Raw genomic sequence first — 22746 nt, forward strand, 5'->3', positions numbered from 1 at the left:
GCTAGAAGTCACCATATGAACATGGAGTTGAGAAACTCTTTTTCTCTGTAAAGTGAAAGAAAGTTGCTTATGCTTAAAGTCTACTGCAGCTACTACAGGAACTTCATTCAAAAATATATCTTAAGACTAATAATTTGAAGATTCTTTATTGAAACAATCAAAGAAGAGCTGAAGAATGAAGCTCATTCCACCAAAACTACTGGTTTAACAATTCAAAATATAAAAACATTAGAAAATAATCATTGTGGTGATAACTTTATTCCCCACAAATTACTCTTGTTAACTTATTCATTGCACCAAAGAAATCGCTGAGGAAGACTAGTCAACTTAACTGTTTTTGCACTTCAGAAAAATTGCACTCTAATTTACATAAGTTACTGCAAGAGCAAAACCTACCCACAGGATTTAGATGCTGAAAGTCAAATGAGGTGACATTACTATTTAAACAAAAAAAAAAAAAAAAAACCTTCATTTTTCAGATCAAAGTTAATCCTACCCCCATTATAGCCATTAAATTGACACCCTTTGCAAAAAAAAAACAAAGCAAACTATAGTACTTCTGCGTCTAGCTCTGTAGGGATTGAAAGATTTTCTCCAAAAACCTTGTTGCAGAGCAAGCTTTCCAAAAGATGTTGCTTCCACAAGGGGCTCTGGAAGCTTCCAGAAAAGCAACTGCACTAAATCATGTGAGGGCAGGGGGGGAGATCTGTACACTGTAGCTTTTGATGTATCCAAAGCTTAACTTGTGCCTTACATAGTCCTGTACACTATGAACTTGCACTGTAGAGTAAATAAACTATATATTTTCATTGAATCTGTACAACTCCTGCCCTAGGAAAGTTAAAGTTATTCAAATGCAAGTGTCGAAATCAGCACAAATATAGTGGGTTTTTTTTTTTTTTTTTAAGCTTTGCTCTAACTACCTTTAAAAATACATAACAAGGAAAGTCCAGTTAATGATACTACATGTGTTACCAGTGCCATGCAAAGGAAAAAAATGTATTGGTGATTCTTTTTAGTGGTAGAAGCAAGAGGCCATTTAGGCATGCAGAGGCACTATTTCTTTCTGAACCGCTTAAAACTCAGTAACTTACTTTAGTCCTCTTATACTCAGGGCCTCACCTGAGCAGAAAAAAAATAGGTGATGACAAAGTACAATTCAGTGACTGCTATATATACACACAGGCACCCATCCCTAACACTGACTGCACCACCGCTGCTTGGCAATGTTCTTCATAAAAGTGCTGAAAGAAAAAAAAAGCAAAAGTAGAACTGGCATGACTAGGCTGTTTTACTGAAGAGGTTAAACTGAATATTTAATATAAAAATGTTTTAAAAAAAAAGCAGTTTCTTAAAAATATACACATAAGATCAATTTACAATTGTTGGGTGCAGCTGTATTCTTAATCTTATACATGGCTGCTGAGTCACTATCTACTGTCAAGCCTGAAATCTTATTGGAACTGTAACTGCCTATTTTCTTGACAAGCAGTCAGGCAGTTAATAAATCTCACTGCAACTTTGTTGACACCAACATGTACAGGATTAAAGCAACTGTATTAAGTGTACACAAAGACAAGTCTTTCCTGCTTGGGGAAAATTTCTATGTGTGCAAAATCCCAGTTAGTAAGTTACAGTACTTATATTACCGTATTAGTGTGTGGCACTGTTCACATTTTAAATGCATCATTAAAATATCCTGCCCTTTGTGGCATGTGATTTATGCAGACAGTCTTAAATCCAGAGTTTGGTTTTTATCTTTGATTTCCTTGTTCTACATTTGTGCAGTCATTTGGTGATTTGCTGCTTTGAATGTCCTCGGTATCTTTATTTGTTGCCTGTAGCACTTCCTTGGACAGCTCTGTTTTTAATGTCTCCAGTGGTCTTTGCTCTTGGCCAGGTGATAGAGTTGGGGGTCTCTGAGCCAGCTTTTCCAGATCATCACAGTGGCCAACTGAACTGGTCTCATTAAATGCATCAGAATTTCTGAGACCCCTTTTAAAAATTTTCTGACCTGTAAAGTGTTTGAAGAGTACAGTACCAGTGATGCCATCAAATATGAAGTGTAGTACACAGAAGGCAAGTTTCAAAGAAAGAGTCTGAATTTTACAACTACAAAGAAATAGATTTTATTCAGGTGCTAATCTGTACCCTAACCATATAAATACTTCCTTCCACTTACACATACATACGCAAGGCCACAAGCGCCAGTTATTTTATCCTGTGTACACAGAAACTGTTAAAATTCAGCTGAGAAACCCATTCCAAAGTCACTGTAAGGTGTAGAGTTTCACTGAAAATCACAGGCTAGAAGCCAGCCAGAAGTTAAAGAGGGGTGTAGAACTATGGCTTCCCTGAGAGTCAAATCTACATTAATTACTAATATATCTAAACGGAAAATGCCATGCATTTAATAGTTATTCACTCTAGAATGGCTTTGTCAACACAGTATTAGGTAGTAACAGACAGGTGCTCAAATACACAATAACATATTACTTACACTTTAACTTCAAATGCAACTACTAAACCTATTATTTTTTTATTTATTTTTTTTAAACTCACCCTCAGTACTCATAGAATGACTTGGGTTGAAAGGGATCTTAAAGATCACCTGGTTCCAACCTCCTAAGATAGGCAGGGCTGCCACCAACTATTCCAGAGAAGGACCCAAGACTTCACACACACACTTTGGGGGGGATAAAAAAATCTTACATTCCTAGAAGAATGTCTTAGAAAATTTACTGTGGTAGTATTCTGTGCTATGATTAAACTGCATTATTTAGGGAGGACTTAAGATCTAATTCCAGGTATTTTAACAGAAAGGAAAATCATGCAGGTCCTCTAGTATCACTCAAGTCAGATGTGTGCTGAGGCCAGGGTGTTTCAGCAAGTTTTAGAATAAAATCACAAAGTAGAAACTTACCAGAATGTCTTTGCTTTGTGAGGCTGGAAGTTGGAGTTGGTGGTGGAGTAGTACCCGTACCTTGGGCTTTTGATACATATGTAGATTCTGTGGATTCTAGTGAACCTGCAAGTCAAAAGGAAGTAGCAAGCTGCAAGTTGAATATAGACAAGTTCTCTTTTCGTCAGTTTTTATATATATATATAGTTGGTTTTTTTTAAATAATATATATATATAATTTAATATATTATTATATATTAAACTTGCTTTTATATATATGTGTGTGTGTGTGTGTGTGTAAGAATCTTGTTTTTAGTGCAGGTTTCTGAAACTGCCTGTCTGCAGTTAATCTGAAATTGCCACTCGACTGTAGCTGGTTTCTGAGTAACTGGGGACAGAGTTGCTGAGTCTTAAAAAAATGAATAAAATTCCCCTCACACTCACTTTGCAACAATGGTAGACACCCAGTACTCAGTTTTCCCTTTTCTTCGAGGCTTGACACATCCCCAGCTGCAAGCCATCAATCACTGCACTTTGAAAACATATCTAGTTACAAATGGTATAAGCATTCCCAAGGAAGCCTTACTGTTCTCTTCACTAAGGACCTTGAAGACAATGTATTGAGAATAAGATTCCAAGTGCAGCAGAAAGTCTTCCCCACTAGCTCATCTATTTATACATGTAGCATTTGTTGCAAGAATAGGCACTTCCATAGCATGTCTGGCCAGCAATTGTTCCTCTTTTTTTTTTTTTTTTTGCCAGTATCTAATAGAGCTTTTTTTAGCATGATACAATATACAAGAACAAGACGTAAACTATATAAGGAATGAGATTTTCTTATCAAAGTGTTACAGAAATAGTGAAGAACATGTTGTTCCTTTACATCCCAAGGGTGCATTATATCACTCAATTAGCACAAGAAAGTGTTGCTATTTCAGTATAAAATTGGAAACATTTAGAACACAGCATAACATGGCTGCAGATGCACGGAGTCCTACCTGCTGTTAGATTAAACGTTCTTCCTTTTGGTGAGGCTTGGAATGGAGAAAACCAGTTCAGCACAGAACCTACTACGGGTATTTGTCGTAGCAGCCCCTGTGAAGTCCACAATTAAAGACCAGTGAGCCAGGTAACCACATCATGACAAGCTGTTACATAACTTCATAACCTTACCTCTTCAAGAAGTCGTTCTTCATTTGCTTTCTGAAGCTGAAGTTGTGCTTCCTGTATCCCTTTTCTAACAACTTCAGTCATGTTCTCCAACAACTAATGAAAACAGAAATTACATCATCCTTATGTATATTATGTGTATTTGAAATTATATTTTTAATTCAGGCTTTGAGGATGTAAACTGAACAATCAGATTTTTTTTTCTAAATTAAATCTGCATTTCATGAGAACTCTTTCATTACTACTGTAAATTAAAAGCCATACAGACCGACCATAGGATTTTTAAAACTATATATATACACCCAGAAGGCAGAAGTCACATTTGATACTGCAAAGGCCTAACAGCTTACTGGGGAAACAAAAGATGAAAAAACAAAGATACAGTTTTGTTATGTGCAAGACAAATGCCAATTTGCCTAATATAATATGAGCTTTAACATCAGAGTCCTTGGTGACAGGCAATTCCTCCAAAATGCCAACAGTTTGTGACTGCATGCTAATAAAAACAAAATGAAAGACTGAAAAGATGATTTGGTCATCACAGCAAGCTAAATAACCCAGTGTAACAGGGGGATATATTGTTTGCAGAAGGGGGTTGAACAACAGTTTTGAAAACAAACAAACAAAACCAAATAACATGCGCGCACACACACACACACACACACACACACAAAAAAAAAAAAACAACCAACCACCAAAAACCAAACACCACAAACTGCCCTGAGGGTAGTACAGAAAAACAAAAGATGCTGAAATGCTCTTTGATTTATTAACACATACTCTTGAATTTTCTTCAATTTCTCTGCCTGTTGCTGCAATAGTTTCAACTAACTCCGACACATCCAGATCCTCAGTTACCATGCCAATATAAATGCAGTTCTTCTGTCCTCCAAATTCTGGGCCTGTGAGCATTGGGAGAATCAAGTGTTGGTAATATATTGAGAAGTGTTACCACAATACATTCTATGCCCATACTTACAAATCTAGAAAGCCTTATATATGTATAGAACACACGCCCACTTCAGTAATTAAGTGCAATATCTGCAACAGGTTACACTGCGTTTCACTAGATACAAAATTCCTTGACAGCCTTAAGTTCACAGAGAGGTGCACCTGCAGTTTTCATTCTTTCTGGCAAGAAACCGTTTTTAGGTCTAGTTGCTCATAGGTTAGTTTTCACATATTTTGGTGAAAACAATGCAACTTGCTCAAGCTCTGCTGAACATTTATCAACTGAAATAGGGAGCGAGGGGAACAGTTAGAGATGTTGGTTATAAATTAACTACATATACAGCAGGGGAACAGTTAGAGATGTTGGTTATAAATTAACTACATATACAGCAGTGTAATTTTGCATTTTAATGAACTATGTACGTGTGACCTGCTGAAAGATCATAATGCAGCCAGGAAGACATCTTGCATTGAAGCTGATAGTGATTTTTTTTTTTTTTTTTAAAGTGCAGTTACCCAGAGAAAAAGTGAGATCCGACTCCAGCTCATTTAATTTTTTCAGAAGTTCTGTGTTAATTTTTTCCAATTCTTTTTCTTGATTGTCATCATTCTTCCCATCACTGTGATAGTTGTATCTTCAAATCAAGCCAAGAGATAGTAATTTCACTTTAGAGTACATAAACAAACCCCACTGATCTAGCTTGTTTCTACAAAATTCTGTATTTTACAAACCAGAAGCTGAAAGCAACTTTACAGATTATGAGATTAAGGGTTGGGAGCAAGGGGAAGGCTGTCCAATGCAAACTTAATCGAATACAACAGATTTCTAGGTAACATATTGATTACTTCCAGTGTTTTGATTTTACAGAATCCTTCCCAGCAGACTGTATCAGATGACTGGAATAGACACTCAAAGGGCTCTATTCACTATGGAAGTGAAGGATATGAATGTATATTATGCTTAGTATAACTAAGCAGCATTGCACATTACATTCTTGCTTAACAGACCAATATGCTGCCTCCCATATTAAAAATACTTCTATAATTTGCTTAAAAAGCAATTCACCTTTTCTTAAAATAAACAATATAAAAAACTTGTTTAATTGAAAACAAAACATGCAAACACTTCAGTGGGGGCAAAGCCAGATAATCGCAAGTGACACACATCCAGATCACTACCAGAGATATACTTTATTCCTTCCTTTCCAATAGTGCGCTGCCTATCCACTCATAAGGAAGAAAATACTGAAAGATATACCTTACAATACCTAATCCTGGCCAGCTGAGATCTTCAATATACAACAGGCCTACTGTTCTTCTCACTTCTTGCTCAAACTCCTCTCTCAGTTGCAGTGTACTTGTCAATACTGGTATCTTCATTTTTAAGCAGTCTACTAACTGATCAACATCTTGTATTTCAGTTCCTAAAACTAAAGAGCCTGTGGTATTAGCATGCAGTGAAAATGAATGGACACGCACAGATGTCTGAATTAAACAAATAATCTGTAAATAAGCCACTGTAAGTCAATCATAATTTTCAGATAGTACTGAGATACCTTGATCTGTATGTACCGAAGTCTTTTCTTCATTTATCTATGCACTGTTAAATAGAAACAATCTGAGCTAAGGATTTCACAACAATGAGATAGTAAGAAAAATTACTGATGTTACAAACTAAAAAGGACAATACATTTTTTCATTACATCAGTAGCCTCCATCAGAAAAAAATCCTTTTAACATAGCTAAACAGATAACAAATTAGTTCCTGTAGTTTCCTTTTAAAACTGTAAAAATCTCAGCATCATCAAGCAATTTTATTCTACAGATCTAGTTTCCCTGTGTACATTATGGATCCTCTCACATCAATGTCATGCTTTCTGATAGCCTAAACCATCCTACAAAAGCTAGAAGCAGCTACTGTTCATCATCTGATCCTGATGCTCTTTTACGTTACTCTATGCAGCTGCTAAGTCTAAACAAACTATGTATTTGGTGCTACCTTAAGCAAATTCTCAGCAGTTTCCAAAACACAGATTTGTTTCTCTGACATCAGTAATTACAAAAATAATCTAGAGGTTTAGAAAATATTTACTCTACTTAGTTGTATTTTGAACACAAGCACCACTTCAGTGCAGAATCACCTGTGTAGAAACATCAAGCATCTTTTTCCTTACAATAAGCAGCTGTGAGAAGGAAAGGCTGGGATGACTTATCCTTTGTATTTCTTGTATGACTCTCAGAAACAAAGTGTGTATCTCCCTTGCTTTTCCTAACAAGTTTACAAATGTAATTCATAAAAATCTGTCTTTGCAGACGTAGTGAGGACACGTACAGTATTTGAGCCATGTCTAATGCACCCACTACAGAGGCACACCTGAAATGATAAAGCCAGTATACTTTATTGAAAATATAAATAATCCTCATAATCGGACAATACTGTAAAGTTTCTTGAATGTATCTGATTTTATACCAGGAGACTGACGTACAATTTTATAGCAAACTCCAGTGTTTACAACTGGCTGAGTAATGTGAATGTTACCTGCAGAAGTCATTAATGGGCTGAAACGCACACATGTGCCTTCATCTTCCAATTCTACCACATCAATCCCACTGGCAGGAACGAGCTGTGCCAACTGCTCTCCTAGCTGAAGAGGTGAGATACAGTTAAAGGAATGTACAGATATGACCTCACAGTCACCGACTTTGCACAGGAGAACTACTTGCTAACCAGTTTTCCGTATTTGTTAAAATCACCGCTGGTAAAAAAAAAAAAAAAAAAAAAAAAAAAAAAAAAACACAAAACAAAAAATTCACCTTGCCAGTAAAAACAGATAAATTGGACATATACTTAAAATCATGAAAACTCAGCATAAGCTGTAAGTCTGAAACTTCTGCAAAATCGTTGAGTATGCCATGATCATTATGTAATTGTTCTAGAATAGTCATGTGCTCAGCTCTGTGAGCACAGGTTTCCCCCCAAAAATTCTAAAAGCTAGGAAAAAAAGCCTGTTTGCTCACAACTAAACAAGCACTGTCAATGGAGTACTTTGCCAACTAAAAAGAATTCTGAAGTTTTCACATCTTCGCCCAAGCAAAACAAAACACTACCAAATGTTTAAGATGTAGTAATAACATTAGTAAGAATTACATGTTAAAGAAAAAAAAAAAAAAGCAGCATGAAAACAACTGCTTCAGAGCAAATCTTTCTTCGTAATTCAAAATGTCCAGCTGATTCTGCTAAGAACATCAGATCAGGAATAATTACTAAGCTTATCTACCAAAAGCTTTATTATTACTGATGAACCCCTAGAAGAATTAAAATCTCTTACCCACTGATTGAAAGTGTCATAAATGTGTCCTTCATTACTTATTACACGGTGCTGAATAGCTGAGGTCTGTGCAGCATGTGGTGTTTGATCTGAATCCAAAAATACAAGAATTACAGAAGGGGATTTGTATTTTCTTAACTAAACAAAAAGACAACCTGAAATTTAGACAAAAGGTGATTACATTTCCTAGGTAACATAACACATCTAAACTCTGTACTGAACATGAAGCAGACTAATGAGGAATTATTAAACAAAAAAATATTAGAAATCAGTTGTCATAGCACGCAGTAAGGTTTAGTTTTAACATTTTAAAATTCATTTTTAACAATTTATTTTTGTTTTAAACTATACAAACATAATAGTAAGAATTTAAAAGCCCATATTACACACAAAATATGGAGAAGGCAGCCAAACATTTTACATCCTTATATTTCAGGTGGGTGACTTCTGCCTATGTAAAGCTATTCAAACAAAATGCATCAATGTAAAAATAAGTCATTTTACTGGTCCAAAATGAATGTTTCTTTTGCAAGTAATGCCACTAAGTAGATGAAAAGTGAAAACCTTCCCCCATGTGAATCACAAAAAAATCCACAGTATTAAAATCAACGCTCACAGCAAAACTGTAAAGTTTCCTAGTAGTCAGTTGCCTCACCCAACCAGGTATCTTGTCACCCTCCACAAACAGCACAACATCCTCTGCTGTAGCCAAGAGGACATAAAAATTCTCTTTTGGGAGAGCACATCCAAGGATGTTCTCTGCCCTGAGCTACGTTTAGCGTGGCTTCTGTACCCATGACAGTACTTAAGAGATCTGTTCCCTAATGGTATTCTGCTATTTTTAAAACTATGCAACAGAAAACAGCAGTAAAAGAGAGAAATGCAGTTCTTGCAACTAGCCACTAAACATTTAAAGGAAAAAGGGAAGCCTCAACAAAAACCAGTAGAACATCTTCCTTCATCAGTACCTTCAAACACAGCTTGCAGTTTATGGGAGATGATTAATAATCTGCTCTCATGATCAAAATCATGTACAAATTTCAGTCAAGATAGTAGAAATTACCCACTGTGAAAATACTGAACCTATAAAAAAAAAAAAAAAGCTGTGTGGTTTTATCACTAGATAAAGGTATACCTTTTTACGGATAAGTTAGACAAGAGAAGTGCACTACATATAATCTACCAAGTAATAACTTACCTAATAATTTATCTATTAAAAAAACCCCAAAGAAATAAAAATACAGATCACCACCAAACAAAATAATCCAGCAGCAAGTCATGTACCTCTATTTAAATGCTTCTGGAAGAACTTGAAAACCACCACTGGTGAACTCAGTTCATCTTCAACCTTAACAAAAATTTAAAAAAATATTTGAAATTATATTTAGTATTTTAACATTTACCAGTGAAGAATTTTTTAGACTGCTGAGCAAAGCAAATAATTTTGTTCTAACTGCAGTAACATTGTTCATACTATCTCAGAAATAGAAGTTAACTCTTCAGGAATGCGAGTAAGCATTTCAGCACAGACAGTGGAGAATAAATCATGACTTAAAACATGCACAACTAAACTTTGATCATCATAAAGCAGGAGAACCACGCACATTCACTAAGAAATGTATTTTAGTAAAGAATGTTGATTTAGCTTTAGGTATGCTCAGATATTAATATTTAAAGAAAATTTTCTTCAAAATCACGCCAGAATCATTGTGAGACATCAAGAAAGTTCCACCAGGAATAACAAGAAGATAACTGATTCTCATTTTTGGGTAGGAGAGATGCACTAGGCAACCTCTGTAAGCAACTAAAAGCATAATCCTACAAATGCAAGGTTTATTCAGGCAGAAGGGGCAAGTGCCACAGTAACTTCAACTCTCAAAGCCACTAACACTCCTAGAAAAAACACCTTTGCAATAAAAGGATTATTGTCACTTGGAATGATCCTAAAAAAAAAGTGCGTGTTAAATAGAACATTCAGAAAAACTGAATTTGGAATTAGTACATTAGATGTAATTTCCAAAACAAATTCTGTTGCAAGACTGTCAGCTAGGATAACTTTTACATGTAATTTCCCAGGTTTTACAGCATTATCTCATGGGCAAGATGCAGTCAGAATCTGTGAGCTTTAAAAAAAATGATTTATTAAACCTATTATCAGTTTCATAAATGTATTACCAAGAAGATAAAAAAGGTGGTTTAAACAGAAATCAAGTTGAAGTCTGGAGACAATTTCTGGATGTCAGCTCCACTGAGTGCAAGCGTTTACAACGAAGGAACAAGTACAGTCTTGAGGTCACACACAAATGAGCTACATAATTTCACTGAATACTTGAATTTAATCAAAAAAGATTCCAAACATTTTCAAAGTAATTACTACTTATAAATAGTATTTTTAGATAGTAAAATAAATAGTATAATCGTATACATATTTTTATATATATATATATAGTATATATAAAAAGTATATATATAGTATATATAAAAAGTATATATATAGTATATATAAATAGTACTTTTAGATGATGTCTTTTGAGTCAAAAGTTGTTCGTATTTTTTAATAGGTCAAGACTAAACTATTCAACCAAAGTATTAAATGCAGACTGTACCGAAGTTTTAATGAAATCCAGGTTTTTCAAGTTTTCCAGCAACCTTTGACTCTACAATAGAACAGCAGAAGGGAAACAAAATAAGGGCAAAACACGTAAATTATTCTGACAAACTAAGTAGTCACCAACATAATTTCTATTTGCAAACAAAAGCCAATGAAGTGTGGGAGATCCATTCAGTTCTTCTTTATAAATTTAAGTTGTAACAGGAAAACGTTTTCTATCTCCAGTAAAACAACTAACACAAAATGCTTTTCATTATCTTAATGTGTTCGTTGACAAAATCCTAGGGATACTACAACTCAGTTGACTAACTAAAGCACAGTATGTAGGTGTGAGAAAACTGTTTTGCTACAATAGCATCTGTTTATAATAGCTTTCTAAATTATTTTCATTACCAAAAAAGACATTCTTACAGTGTGGTTTTAGACTATCAACAGGCTAGTACAAAAGCTAAGATCACTCTTAGATGCCACAAAAAAAAAAAAAACCACAAAAAAAAACACAAAAAAACCCCAACACAATTTAATGACTAATTATATTTTGTCACTCTGGTCTTTCATGCCAGTAGTTTCTCACTAACCTTTACAGCAACTTTCCACTTTCCACATCCTTTTAGTCCCTCTCTCAATCTTTAAAAACTTTAAAGCTACAAATGTTTTGTATATAAACGAGGCATTTCCTGATACATGTTGTACTGAACTATATATATTTTTTAAAAAATATATATATTTTTTTTTACTTTAGTAATGATCTTACTTTGAAAACAGTGCAGTTGCTATTGTATTTGAAGAAATGAGTTGAGATTCTTTTTTGTTCAGCTTTGTAAATTTACTGTTACTTGAATTCATGGCATGACCTGGGTTGAAAAGGACCTCCAAGATCATTTATTTCAACCCTCTAGCTGTGTGCAGGGTCGCCAACTAGCAATCAGGCTGCCCAGAGCCACATGCTTCCAGGGATGGGACATTCCAGCGTATCACCACCCTGTGTGTGAAAAACTTCCTCCTAGTATCCAACCTAAGCCTCTCATCTTAGTTTAAAACCATTCCCCCTTGTCCTATCACTATCAGCCCATGTAAACAGTTGTTTCCCGTTCTGTTTATACATTCCCTTCAAGTACTGAAAAGAATTGGTATCATGCCAAATAGAGAAAGAAAATTAAGTCTTTCTCTGAGCAGTTTTCAGGCAAAATGTTTAATATAGAAGAGTGAAAGATGGTTACAGTTTTACAATTTAGGAATAACAAAGATTAAGAATTTTACACATGAAAACTAATGAAATATACAAAGTAACAGCACATCCTTCCCTTGAACATTGCTATTCTGCTTTCATTACTTATTCATATGTTAGGTTTAGGGTTCTAGCTGATTCCACTACAATACAGTGATAAAAAATATGTATTAACATCTTATTATTGAAATACTTCTGAGTGTAACAGTGTTCTGTGATAGCTGTCTGGACATTACTTGTACTGCTTATTGAACTTTGTTTCTGCTTGGAGGCTGATTGTTAAATCAGACCATAAGGATAATCAGGAACATTCTTCAGGCCATACACAGAGAAGCCAAGTGGCCATAATCAATGTATTAACAAGCTGCTGCTTACTAGCTGTGAAGCATGCTTTATCCTCTCCACAATCCCATCATGGCCTAAGTACTGCAGAGAGAGCCACAGTGGCAGGGCACGAAGTTTTTCTACAGGCTGACTTGATGTCAGCCCAGCTGCTAAGGACTAAAAAGGAAAAAAAAAAAAATAAACTGTGATTAACATTTTTCAGTTACTCAATTTTTGCCAGATTACTGGCGATTGCAACTAAAGTCTCAACATCTTGAGAATGGTGACTGAAAAGCTGAACGTACCAAAGAAGGATCCTCATGTCTGTAAAGTGTCACTGCAGGTACAGCCGGCAGACCCAGCCAGGAACCCAGAGTAAGAGTCATGCTGTCACATTTTGTGGCCGCCTAAATTTTATTACAATAGGCAGAATATAAACTATATGCATTTTGATTAGATCATGACTTAAAGTCTACAGTGTTATAAGGTTTCTAGATGTGGTACAACATACCAGTACAGAAGAGGAGACATAACCCAAAGCCAAAGTTGCCAAATTCACACTAGAAAAATAAAGCAGTATTAGCACATATTAAGTGTGTATTAAGGCAGTTTTAATATTCAGTTCAAATACGCCACGTTAATGTGAAAATGGAGGTCATTTTTATTCATACACATGAATTAAAATTTTAATGAATTGTGCAGTAGGTGTTGCTATTTGGAATTCCAAGGTTTTAAACCCAAAAACAAAAATCAAAAATTTCATCCTAAAAATGTGGCCAACCTTCAGGGAAATCATCCCCCCCAAAATTATATCTGTAATTCAGCAGCAATTTGGAATCAGAGTCATACAAATATGATGCTATATAATGAAATACTGAGAGAAACTGAATCTCTACTCCATGCTCAAAAAATATAAGAACACTGGAGTGCTCAATAACATTGCCTGAATTCTTCCAACTTCTTTTCCTTTTGGTTTAAACTTTCTCCCAGTTATGCTGCATAATGCACTTGTGGCACCCTTCTTGACATTCATGGAAGTAATGACACTTCTACCTCCTTTCTCATTCTCAATAACCACTGTATAATGTCTCCCATTAATTGTCTCATAAAGTTCTCTTCTGTTTGCATTTCAAGCTCTTCAAAGCAAGGGCAGGTAAGATTACCTTCTAAGTAAAAGTAGCCCATAACCTATGCTGAAGTAATCACTCCAATTAATTATTCTTGTATACGTAAAACAATCTCATACAATGGCAAAATTACAACCATGTTAAATTCTTAATGTGGCAAAAATAAAGGTAGCCTTTTGGTCTTTCACTAGCTGGTTAGCCATAAAGCTATGTGTTGTTCATCAATTGGACTTTTACATGAATATAGTTTTATAAATATACATCTCAAGTTTCATACCCTTCTACATGGAGCCACATTTTATACTGCTCACAAAGTTCCTTCAGCCGCCCAAGTTTATCTGTGTGCCCAGCACCTGGCGTCCCTTTGTTGGAAAGGAAAAAATGCAACAACAAAGGATAAGCATGCAAATTAGGACTCTACATAAAAAGACCTCTTGTACTGTTGCCAGAAAAGTCACAAACAAGAATAGGAAGGAAGATATTTAAGAACAGTCAACCATACAATATTCATATCATTGTGATATGAACAACTGATATTCTGGATAAAATTGAAGATGCTAGCTGTGTTTGCCAGTTCACGTTAGAAATACTGTGAAAACTAAATTACCAAGGCACCCCTACAAAAAGTTTTTTTTCTTAATTTAATATTTTCAAGGTATTACTTCAACTGGAAGAATGGGAGCCAAGATTAATGTCTTACATATGTGTATTTATGTTTAAGTACAAAGCAAGTAAGCCATTTCCTTCTGGGCAGTTTTGTTTAATTAACAAGAGAAAAATGCAGATTTTAAAAGTAAAGTTGATGGCACATCTATCAAAAATTATTACTTGCTAACATGAAATTGACTCTCAACAAGATTTGCACACATTAAGATGAGTTTTAGTTATATTAGTACATCACCTGATATAGACAGAATTATAGCAGTATCATCCAATTTTGAATTAGGTAAATAAAACTCCCTCTGGACAGATTGTCATTAAGATACTTCCTGATATTTCTTGATATGCAGCCACTAAACTATTTAAGACAATGTACTTTTATTTTGGATTTTATATATGAAATAGTATGCCTTTTTTGTTATTGTCTGTCCACAACACTTACCAGCATTAGCCACAAGCAACAAAGGCACTTTTCCACACTCAACATCATCTTTAATCAATCTGTCCAACAAAGCAACATCCTATTACCGATAAGAAAAAGATATATAAGTATATGTATCAGACAACAGAGATTTGTTTTCACTGAACTAGAAAGTGTGTTATGAGTGAAAAGGGACAACATATTAAAGTTATGAAAGGCGTTCTCAATGTCTTTGTTGTGACTTGCAGTTTCTTCTCAAAAGGTTAAAAAAACGAAGGTCAAAAAAGCCTTTGTGAAAAATACGACATAAGTACATAGTGGACTTTGTAAGCATACCTTCTACTATGCGTGTTCTAGAAATCTTGGATTAAAATGTGCATTACTACATATCAAAAAAATACTCAGCATATTACAAGGCCAACACACAAGCTGCTGGCATTTTAGAAAATTTGGTTTATGGTAGAGTTACAGGCTGGAAAATGGAGTGAACATCAATAAAGTTGTCAGGAAAAAGCTTATTAATGAAAAAAGTTCTTAGGGAAGACAAACTCACCATTTGATGCTGAGATCCAAACATAGTGTTACAAGGCACATGGCACATGCAAGAGAGGGGTAACCCTAGCTGCAATAAAAATGATGGAAATTGAGCAACTCAGACATGCTTCAGGAGAATTATTTCAAATGCTTGCAGAAGTATACATATTAAGTGACAAAAAATAATAAACTTTATAATACAAATCTGGGTATTACACCCTGGAGAAGGATCTTACTAAAATTTATGATTCAATTGTTAGTAGAGGAAAGAAAGCATATGGAGAATTGAAAACAAACAGCCCCATACAGTCAACATCTGTTTGGTTCTTGAAATGCATGTAGCATTTCTAATTAGATACCTGTGCCCTGTAGAAGAGCTTAAACTCAAGCCTCTCTTTCTTGGACAGCCTTGCATGTCTGCTTTCTGGAGGGACCAAACTCCACTGGAACTTCACAGACACCTCACTTCAAAGCAAAGAACAAGCTGCCTACTTTGAGCACACTGCTTAATTCACATTATTAAGTTTGAAGTTATTCCTTTGCTAAGGAGGTAAATTTCAGATAACTTTTCATGATTAATGTGGCAGAAGAATGAAAGTCTCTTATACATTTTAATCTGTAACCTGGAAGATGACAGTTGAAATCTAGTCGATCACACTCATATCACTTTGTACAGAAGATCTAGCAAACTAAGATAACTACAGTTACAGACAAATTTGTACTTATACTTTCACTTTACAGAAACAGAATTAATGTCTAATTACTCAATTGTAATCAAAGTTCCAATTGTGTACCCTACAACTGTAGCAGAAATGCTAACTCACAGATTGAAGTGGTGACTGAGCACCTGGTAGGAAGACAGGGCCAATCCAGGGGAGCTCAGGTGCATGTAAGACCAGACTTCATTTAAGGCTTGTCACTGGAAGCAAGGGTATCTTGCTGGAGATCCCTGCATACCTGAGGCCTTCTGAAGGTAAGCAGCTTCTTTCCTTTACTTCTCTGCCCACAGCCTTTGAGCTCAAATTTGCATTTGAGCAAATCCCCACTTGCTGCTTGGCTAGGACCTTGCTCCTCTGCTGTCGTTTTCTTCCCATTGTGTTACAACCCCATACACCACTTATCACAGTCTAAGCTTAAACAGCATCACTTAAGTTCAGTGATCACCCGATAAGGATGCATTACCATACCAACAAGAGATGAGGCACTAGTGTTATTAGCAATCTCTGGTCTGTTTTCAGAAGCAAAAGGTTCGCAAAATACCAGGTCTTAGCAGCATTTTTTGCATCAATTTCAATCAATAACTACACCAACATTTTGCTTGAAAAGATAACAACCTTTACCGCTTAATTCTCAAGTTATTTTTGTCTACTTCCTTCTTTGGTACCAACTTTATTTCTCTGCAGTCAACATCTTTCATAACTGAAGTTGACCTTTGCCTATGTTTTATAAGTTTGAAAAGCAGAATTACTAAAGCAATGCTAACACAATGTATATTCTCACATTACAAGCTTGCAGATATTCTACTAACATCAAAGTATAGCCTTATCTGAAACTCCTTTCTTCTCTCCTTCACATTGCTACTGTTTTTACCATGGGAGAAAATTAAATAAATTCATAAAATCACTGAAGTTATGCTTTTCCTAGAATCAAAATTGAACTCTGACACCAGACTTCACAGTTCAAAATGTCTCTCTTCATACCCTCTTTTAACAGGCACATAAATCACTGTTAAGTGTCCTGGTTTTACCGGTATTCCTTATCATGACATCACATGGCAGGCCATCTGATGCTTAAGCACAATGTTGATTGTATTTCCTGCATGCTTGCTTTCTAGCAGCCTCAGCTATTTCACAAGTGTCAGCTCTGGGAGATGTGATCTCCCGATTTCAGATTAGGGGGAAGTTCTCTCATCTTTTCTGGAAGGCTAGCTATGGAGGGCCTGCTGATAAGGACTCAGCCTCTCTCTCCCCGTCAGTTAATTTTTTGGTTCAACTGATTTATTATTCCGAATCATTCTGTATTATCTCACATTCCTTTTAATAAATCAGTTTCTCCTATCTCAATCAGATTTCTTCCTCTTCTTTGCTCTTCTTTCTCCCAAGGGGAGAGAGAGGTGTTGCATCATTAACTCTTCAAACTGGGACAGTAAGTCTCATTAATATACAATAATTTAATAAAGGTACAAAAACCTATTATGTTCATTGAAAGACAACGCAGAGATGAGACAGTAATCTCATATGAAATAACAATCTGACAACAGCTATCAAACGCGTGGAAGAAACAGGAGAACTGCAGAAACTGCTCAGCTTGTCTGGGGAAACATGCATTCACACAACAGAGTAGCACTGGGAAAAAATCTCGAAGAAGCTCCAGTGTACATCCCAGGCAGACACACAGATTTAGAGGAAACTTTCACTGGTCCCAACAAATTTACAAGACTGCTGACAATAAAAAGCACCAGTTTCTTGCAGGAAGTCTGCATATATTTGTTAAAATCTAGATTTCAAATAGGCAATGTGAAGATAGCTAAGGTTTTTTGGAGTCCCACCTGATTTACTTTACCTGATTGCAGAGAGCTTGGCCCAAGCCTGTTCTAGCTGCAGAACTAATGTATATAACAGGCTGCTTAGTACATAGCACATTAAATCCTTCTACTGTATAGTCTTCATAGCATGTGTGAATAACAAGTCGGCAGATTTTTAGGAGACCTTCGCGATCATCTTCATGATAATAAGCTGACCCATTTTCATACCTGTAAGAAAAGTTGAGTTGACCAAAAAAAAAAAAACCCAAAAAAAAAAACCAACAAAACACCCACAAACCAATAGCCATTTCAGTACTAAAGTAATACTGATCAGTGAAAGAGTTCACAAAAGACAAAAGGTACAAGTACCATCTGAGCAGGATAAAGCACAGTAGAAGGAAATTGAAATTTTGTTGAGACAGGCTGAGATTACTAAGAAACAAGCAAGATAATGAGAAAATAAGACACAGACAATTGAGGACGATCCCTCAACTGTCATCAATCACAGCAAACAGCAACAGTGGAAACAGTAGATATGTAAATTTAATGAACAACTTACACATGAGATCCTTCCTTTAGCATTTGTTGGTGGGACAAGTAAATACGTAGTATTGTAAAATGAGTGTAAAATATTGTAAAAAGAGTGGCATTTGTTCACAAATGCTTTTTTTTTTTTTTTAAACCATTTTATCTTACACGCACAACACACTACAGTAACACACTTGTCAGCAGTACTGGCATGACTTTTTGAAAGCTACAGTATCATGAGTGATAAAATGGGATTCTTATTTATTTATTTTTGCTTCAGGAAGAAAAAAAGCATTTCTAATCAGCGAGTCCCTTCCTACTCTAACAACCCCACACAGATGATTTCCATATTCTTCTCTTGTGGAACATTATATTTACACCATATGATGAAACAAGCATTTATCAAAGATCACATTGTATTCTAAGTTTTAGTAGTATTACCTGCCACACCAAGAAAACCGAACTAGATCCAGGAACAGTAAAGGAGAAGTTTATTGAATACATGTTTCAAAGGCATAAAGTACCTCAGACCTCACAAACATATGCTTTAAGAAACAAGAATTCAACTAAATGGTCAACCACTTATGTCTGCAACTGTACTTTGGTCCTTAACTGCCATACAGCCATCTTAACAGGATTTTTATGGCAACTATATATACAAACTAGTTCCTGCCATTCAGCATCTGAAAAAAGGAGATGCACTGTCCTTGAGAGCAGCCCTGTGGAGAAGGACCTGAGGGTCTTGACAGATGAAAAGCTTAACACGAGCCAGCAGTGTGCTCTTGCAGCTCAGAAGGCAAATGGTATCCTGGGCTCCATCAAAAGAGCGTGGCCAGTAGGCCCAAGGAGGTGATTGTCCCTCTCTACTCTGCCCTCACGAGGACCCATTGGAGTACTGCGTCCAGGTCTGGAGCCCCCAGACAGGGAGCTGTTGGAGAGGGTCCAGAGGAGGGCCACGAAGATGATCAGGGGACTGGAGCACCTACCCTATGAAGACAGGCTGAGGGAGCTGGGCTTGTTCAGCCTGGAGAAAAGAAGACCTCATTGCAGCCTGCAGTACCTAAAGGGAGCCTACAAACAGGAAGGGAGTCAACTCTTTGAAAGGGTCGATAACTGCAGGACAAGGGGAAATGGTTTTGAGGAAGGGAAGATTTAGGTTGGATGTCAGAGGGAAATTCTTTTCAGAGAGAGTAGAGAGGTACTGGAACAGCTGCCCAGAGAGGTTGTGGATGCCCTGTCCCTGGAGGTATTGAAGGCCAGACTGGATGGGGCCCTGGGCAGCCTGGTCTAGTATTGAATGTGGAGGTTGGTGGCCCTGCACATGGCAAGAGGGTTGGAGATTCATGATCCTTGAGGTCTCTTCAACCCTGGCCATTCTGTGATTCTGTGTTTTAAGACCTTTCAAAGATTAGTTACAAGGTCAGGACAGAGACTTCTTTTGCTGAAAAAGCAAAGAATTTGCATTAAAGAATTACTACTGCCTAGTCATGAGTAAGTTTTTCAAAGAAACTCACCTGAAAAGCCTGCAGAGCCAGAGAGTAGTATCAGAAAGGATCCTTGTTGTGAGCTTCCTCAGTCTTTCCTTGTCCAATACTGATATATAGGCAGCCAAACTATGTCCCAGTAGAGCCATGTGACCCTGCTCACCAACATTTTGAAGTCTGCAAGCCACAACAGACATTGCCAACTAAATAATAGTTATGATATTATAGAAACTATATGTTTGTATTTTTTGCTGTAGTGGTAGAATTTGTTAACATGAAATACTTATCAGAGAGAAATACATTATATACCAGACACCCTCCCACTGCTGTGCATTAACACAGTGAAATGCTAGTACAGACAACACTTGTGCTTCACTTACCTTAACTGCTTATAACAACTCATCTTTTTTTTTTTTAAACAACTCATCTTCTTGTTTTACCCATTCAAATAAAATCCTTATGCTAATTGAAGGTTTATTGTAATCAGCTGGACCTAAGCACCTTATCTGCACTGTGGCTTGAATGTTCATTAAACAAATACCTTTCTCTCCTTACGCTGAGAAAACTCAGAAAATTTATTATGAAGATTGTTAGAGGCAAGTTTTCAATAGTTCTGTTTTTTGTGTTTTTTCTTCTCCAAACTGTTTTGAAATTGTTAACTTCAAATAATATTCAAATAATATTCTATATACAGCATAATTTCAATTATCCAGGAAAATGGAAACCTTAAAAACAATTACTATCTCTCCCTGTAGAGCTTGCTGGTATTCAAAGGTATGTAAGACTTTCAGACTTGATACAACTTTCAGAAGGGAAAAAGCTGAGTGAGCTGTCAAATCAGAAATCATTCCCTTTTACAATCCAGTTTAACAATAACCCTAACTCATTTAAGGCTTCGTAATTTTAAGAAAGCCAAGAACAGCACATTATACTACTTCACTATAGAATGTAATTAAGTAGCCGTTAAAAAGTCACGTTTGCATGCCATTGTTACACATTTAAGCATTTTAAAGTGTAAGTTTATAATAATCACATAGCATAATATCAGGTATTTTTCTCATACAAATATTCATATTGACTATACCGATAGGCCTGTGAAGACTCCTCTTCCTCTTCACCATGCATTAGGTTCTGAACTAACTGAAGTATGCTCACCATATCCTGGCCACTGGTATACCAGTGAGGGAAAACAAAAAACACCAGACATTAAAAACAACAAAGCTAGCACCATTGTCTTGCAAGGAGGCCATTTAAGACACACAGATATTTCGAACTACTTTTCATTTTTAGAAAAAACTCAGTAGCTCCAATCCAAAAGAAATTTGGTTTATGTACATAAAAAGTTCAATAAATTTTGCAGTGTTTTCTAAAGTACATGTTTTCTAGAGTGAAGAATACAAAAAATATAAGTCTTAGTTTTCAGATGCAATTATCTTTTCTGCCATATGCACAAAAGTTCCATATGATTTTTTCAATGGATGTGCCAAATTGAATTTTTTTTTGTTTTTAAATTTTTCTATCTTACTAGTCTCAGTTATTAATTTACCAGCTGTATGTTCTAGTGAATCTTTATTCTATGCACAGGTATATCTGCATTTAACCTTAATCACAGCTATATGCACCAATGTTCTTCAGTCAGGTGACTTCAGTTACCTAGTTACCTTTCTACCTTCATGACTATAGAAACTGTCACAAAAGTTGTTGCAGTACCTGAACTGGTAAACCTTCAGAGGTGTCACATATATTATACCCATGATAACAGTTATAGAGCGTTATCAAAAAAATACTTGTTGCCTACCTGCCTTGCAGAGGTCCAGGAATATCCTTCCGTGCATACTTCTTTACATTTTCCTCCTCTTTTCTAAAAGACATAAGAACAAACTATGTATTTACTTTGTGTTTTGTAACTGACCTTGACTTACAAAAATACATATTCATATGTTTGCAACCTATTTCACTGAAAACAGTTTAATAAATCAGGTGAGACCAAAAAAGAAACAGAATCAAAGATTCGCAGGGAGCAGAAGGAACCTCTGTGGATCATCAATCCAACCAAACCCCTACTAAAGCAAGTTACCCACAGGGTGGGTACAGGTGGGTCTTGAATATCTCCAGAGAAAGAGACTCCGCACTATTCCAGCACACTAAGTTTAGCCAAGACTAAGTTAAAGACCTACTACATTTTGCTTCTTGAGTTCTTTAACAGAAAACGTTGAACTCTCATATATGAGCACATTAGAAGTTACTCGCACAGTAACAGGAAAGTATCTAATTTACATGAAAAACAGACTCTGGATTTGCCCTAAATATTACAGAGCAAGCACAATATATGTACAGATTTTTAAAAATTCTATTATTTGAGAAAAAGCAATTTTTGTAGGTGTAAGCTTCAGAATACAGTATGTCCTTAAAATACTAGAAAAATGAATTCCATCTTGCTTAATAACAATATCATCTATAATTAGAACTTGCACACAAATACTATTGTTTTGTGGTTGTTATTCTCTGTATATACCTTTGACTATCTTCTAGCATCTTCATGGCTTCATTCAGATTCTTTCCCATTTCTGCTAGAGTAGGGTCAACCATCTGCTAGGGAAAAGACCAGCACATTGTTTACCTTCTATTCCCAAAACACCCTCGTTACAAACTCAAAAACAAAATGTAATGTATATTTGCTTAAAAATGATATGTTGTATCAACATAGAAAATTCAGAACATAGAAAATTCAACAATTAAAAACATAGAAAATTAAAGCATACTACTAACCTAAAATAACTAACCCAAAACAGAAATTGATTGTAATGTGGATCTTATTATCCACAGATCCAAATTTTGTCTCCGATACAAATTGCAGCTTGTTAAGTCCCTTAATGGACAGCCTTATAGTTTGTTTAGATAACAGGAAGGGTCAGTGTCTTCGTATTGAACAGATAAGGGACATTCTGCCAGA

At 35.8% G+C, this 22746-nt stretch overlaps 1 protein-coding gene across 1 annotated transcript; it reads right to left on the reverse strand.

Annotated features, from left to right (window-relative positions):
* Positions 1-1754: 1754 nt before the first annotated feature.
* Positions 1755-22382, reverse strand: PDXDC1 (pyridoxal dependent decarboxylase domain containing 1; the record flags this gene model as incomplete). The annotated part of the gene is made up of 22 exons (XM_079542807.1): positions 1755-2014; positions 2924-3028; positions 3901-3997; positions 4076-4168; positions 4853-4974; positions 5540-5658; positions 6282-6453; positions 7563-7668; positions 8353-8441; positions 9637-9700; positions 10959-11009; positions 12567-12692; positions 12821-12922; positions 13027-13075; positions 13920-14004; positions 14745-14823; positions 15277-15345; positions 17820-18009; positions 19824-19970; positions 20878-20961; positions 21592-21654; positions 22309-22382. The coding sequence occupies 22 exons, from the start codon at positions 22380-22382 to the stop codon at positions 1755-1757; spliced, it is 2346 nt and encodes a 781-aa protein (XP_079398933.1).
* Positions 22383-22746: the final 364 nt, after the last annotated feature.

This window comes from Tetrao urogallus (genome assembly GCF_951394365.1).
Source record: "Tetrao urogallus genome assembly, chromosome: 15".
Taxonomy (NCBI): domain Eukaryota; kingdom Metazoa; phylum Chordata; class Aves; order Galliformes; family Phasianidae; genus Tetrao; species Tetrao urogallus.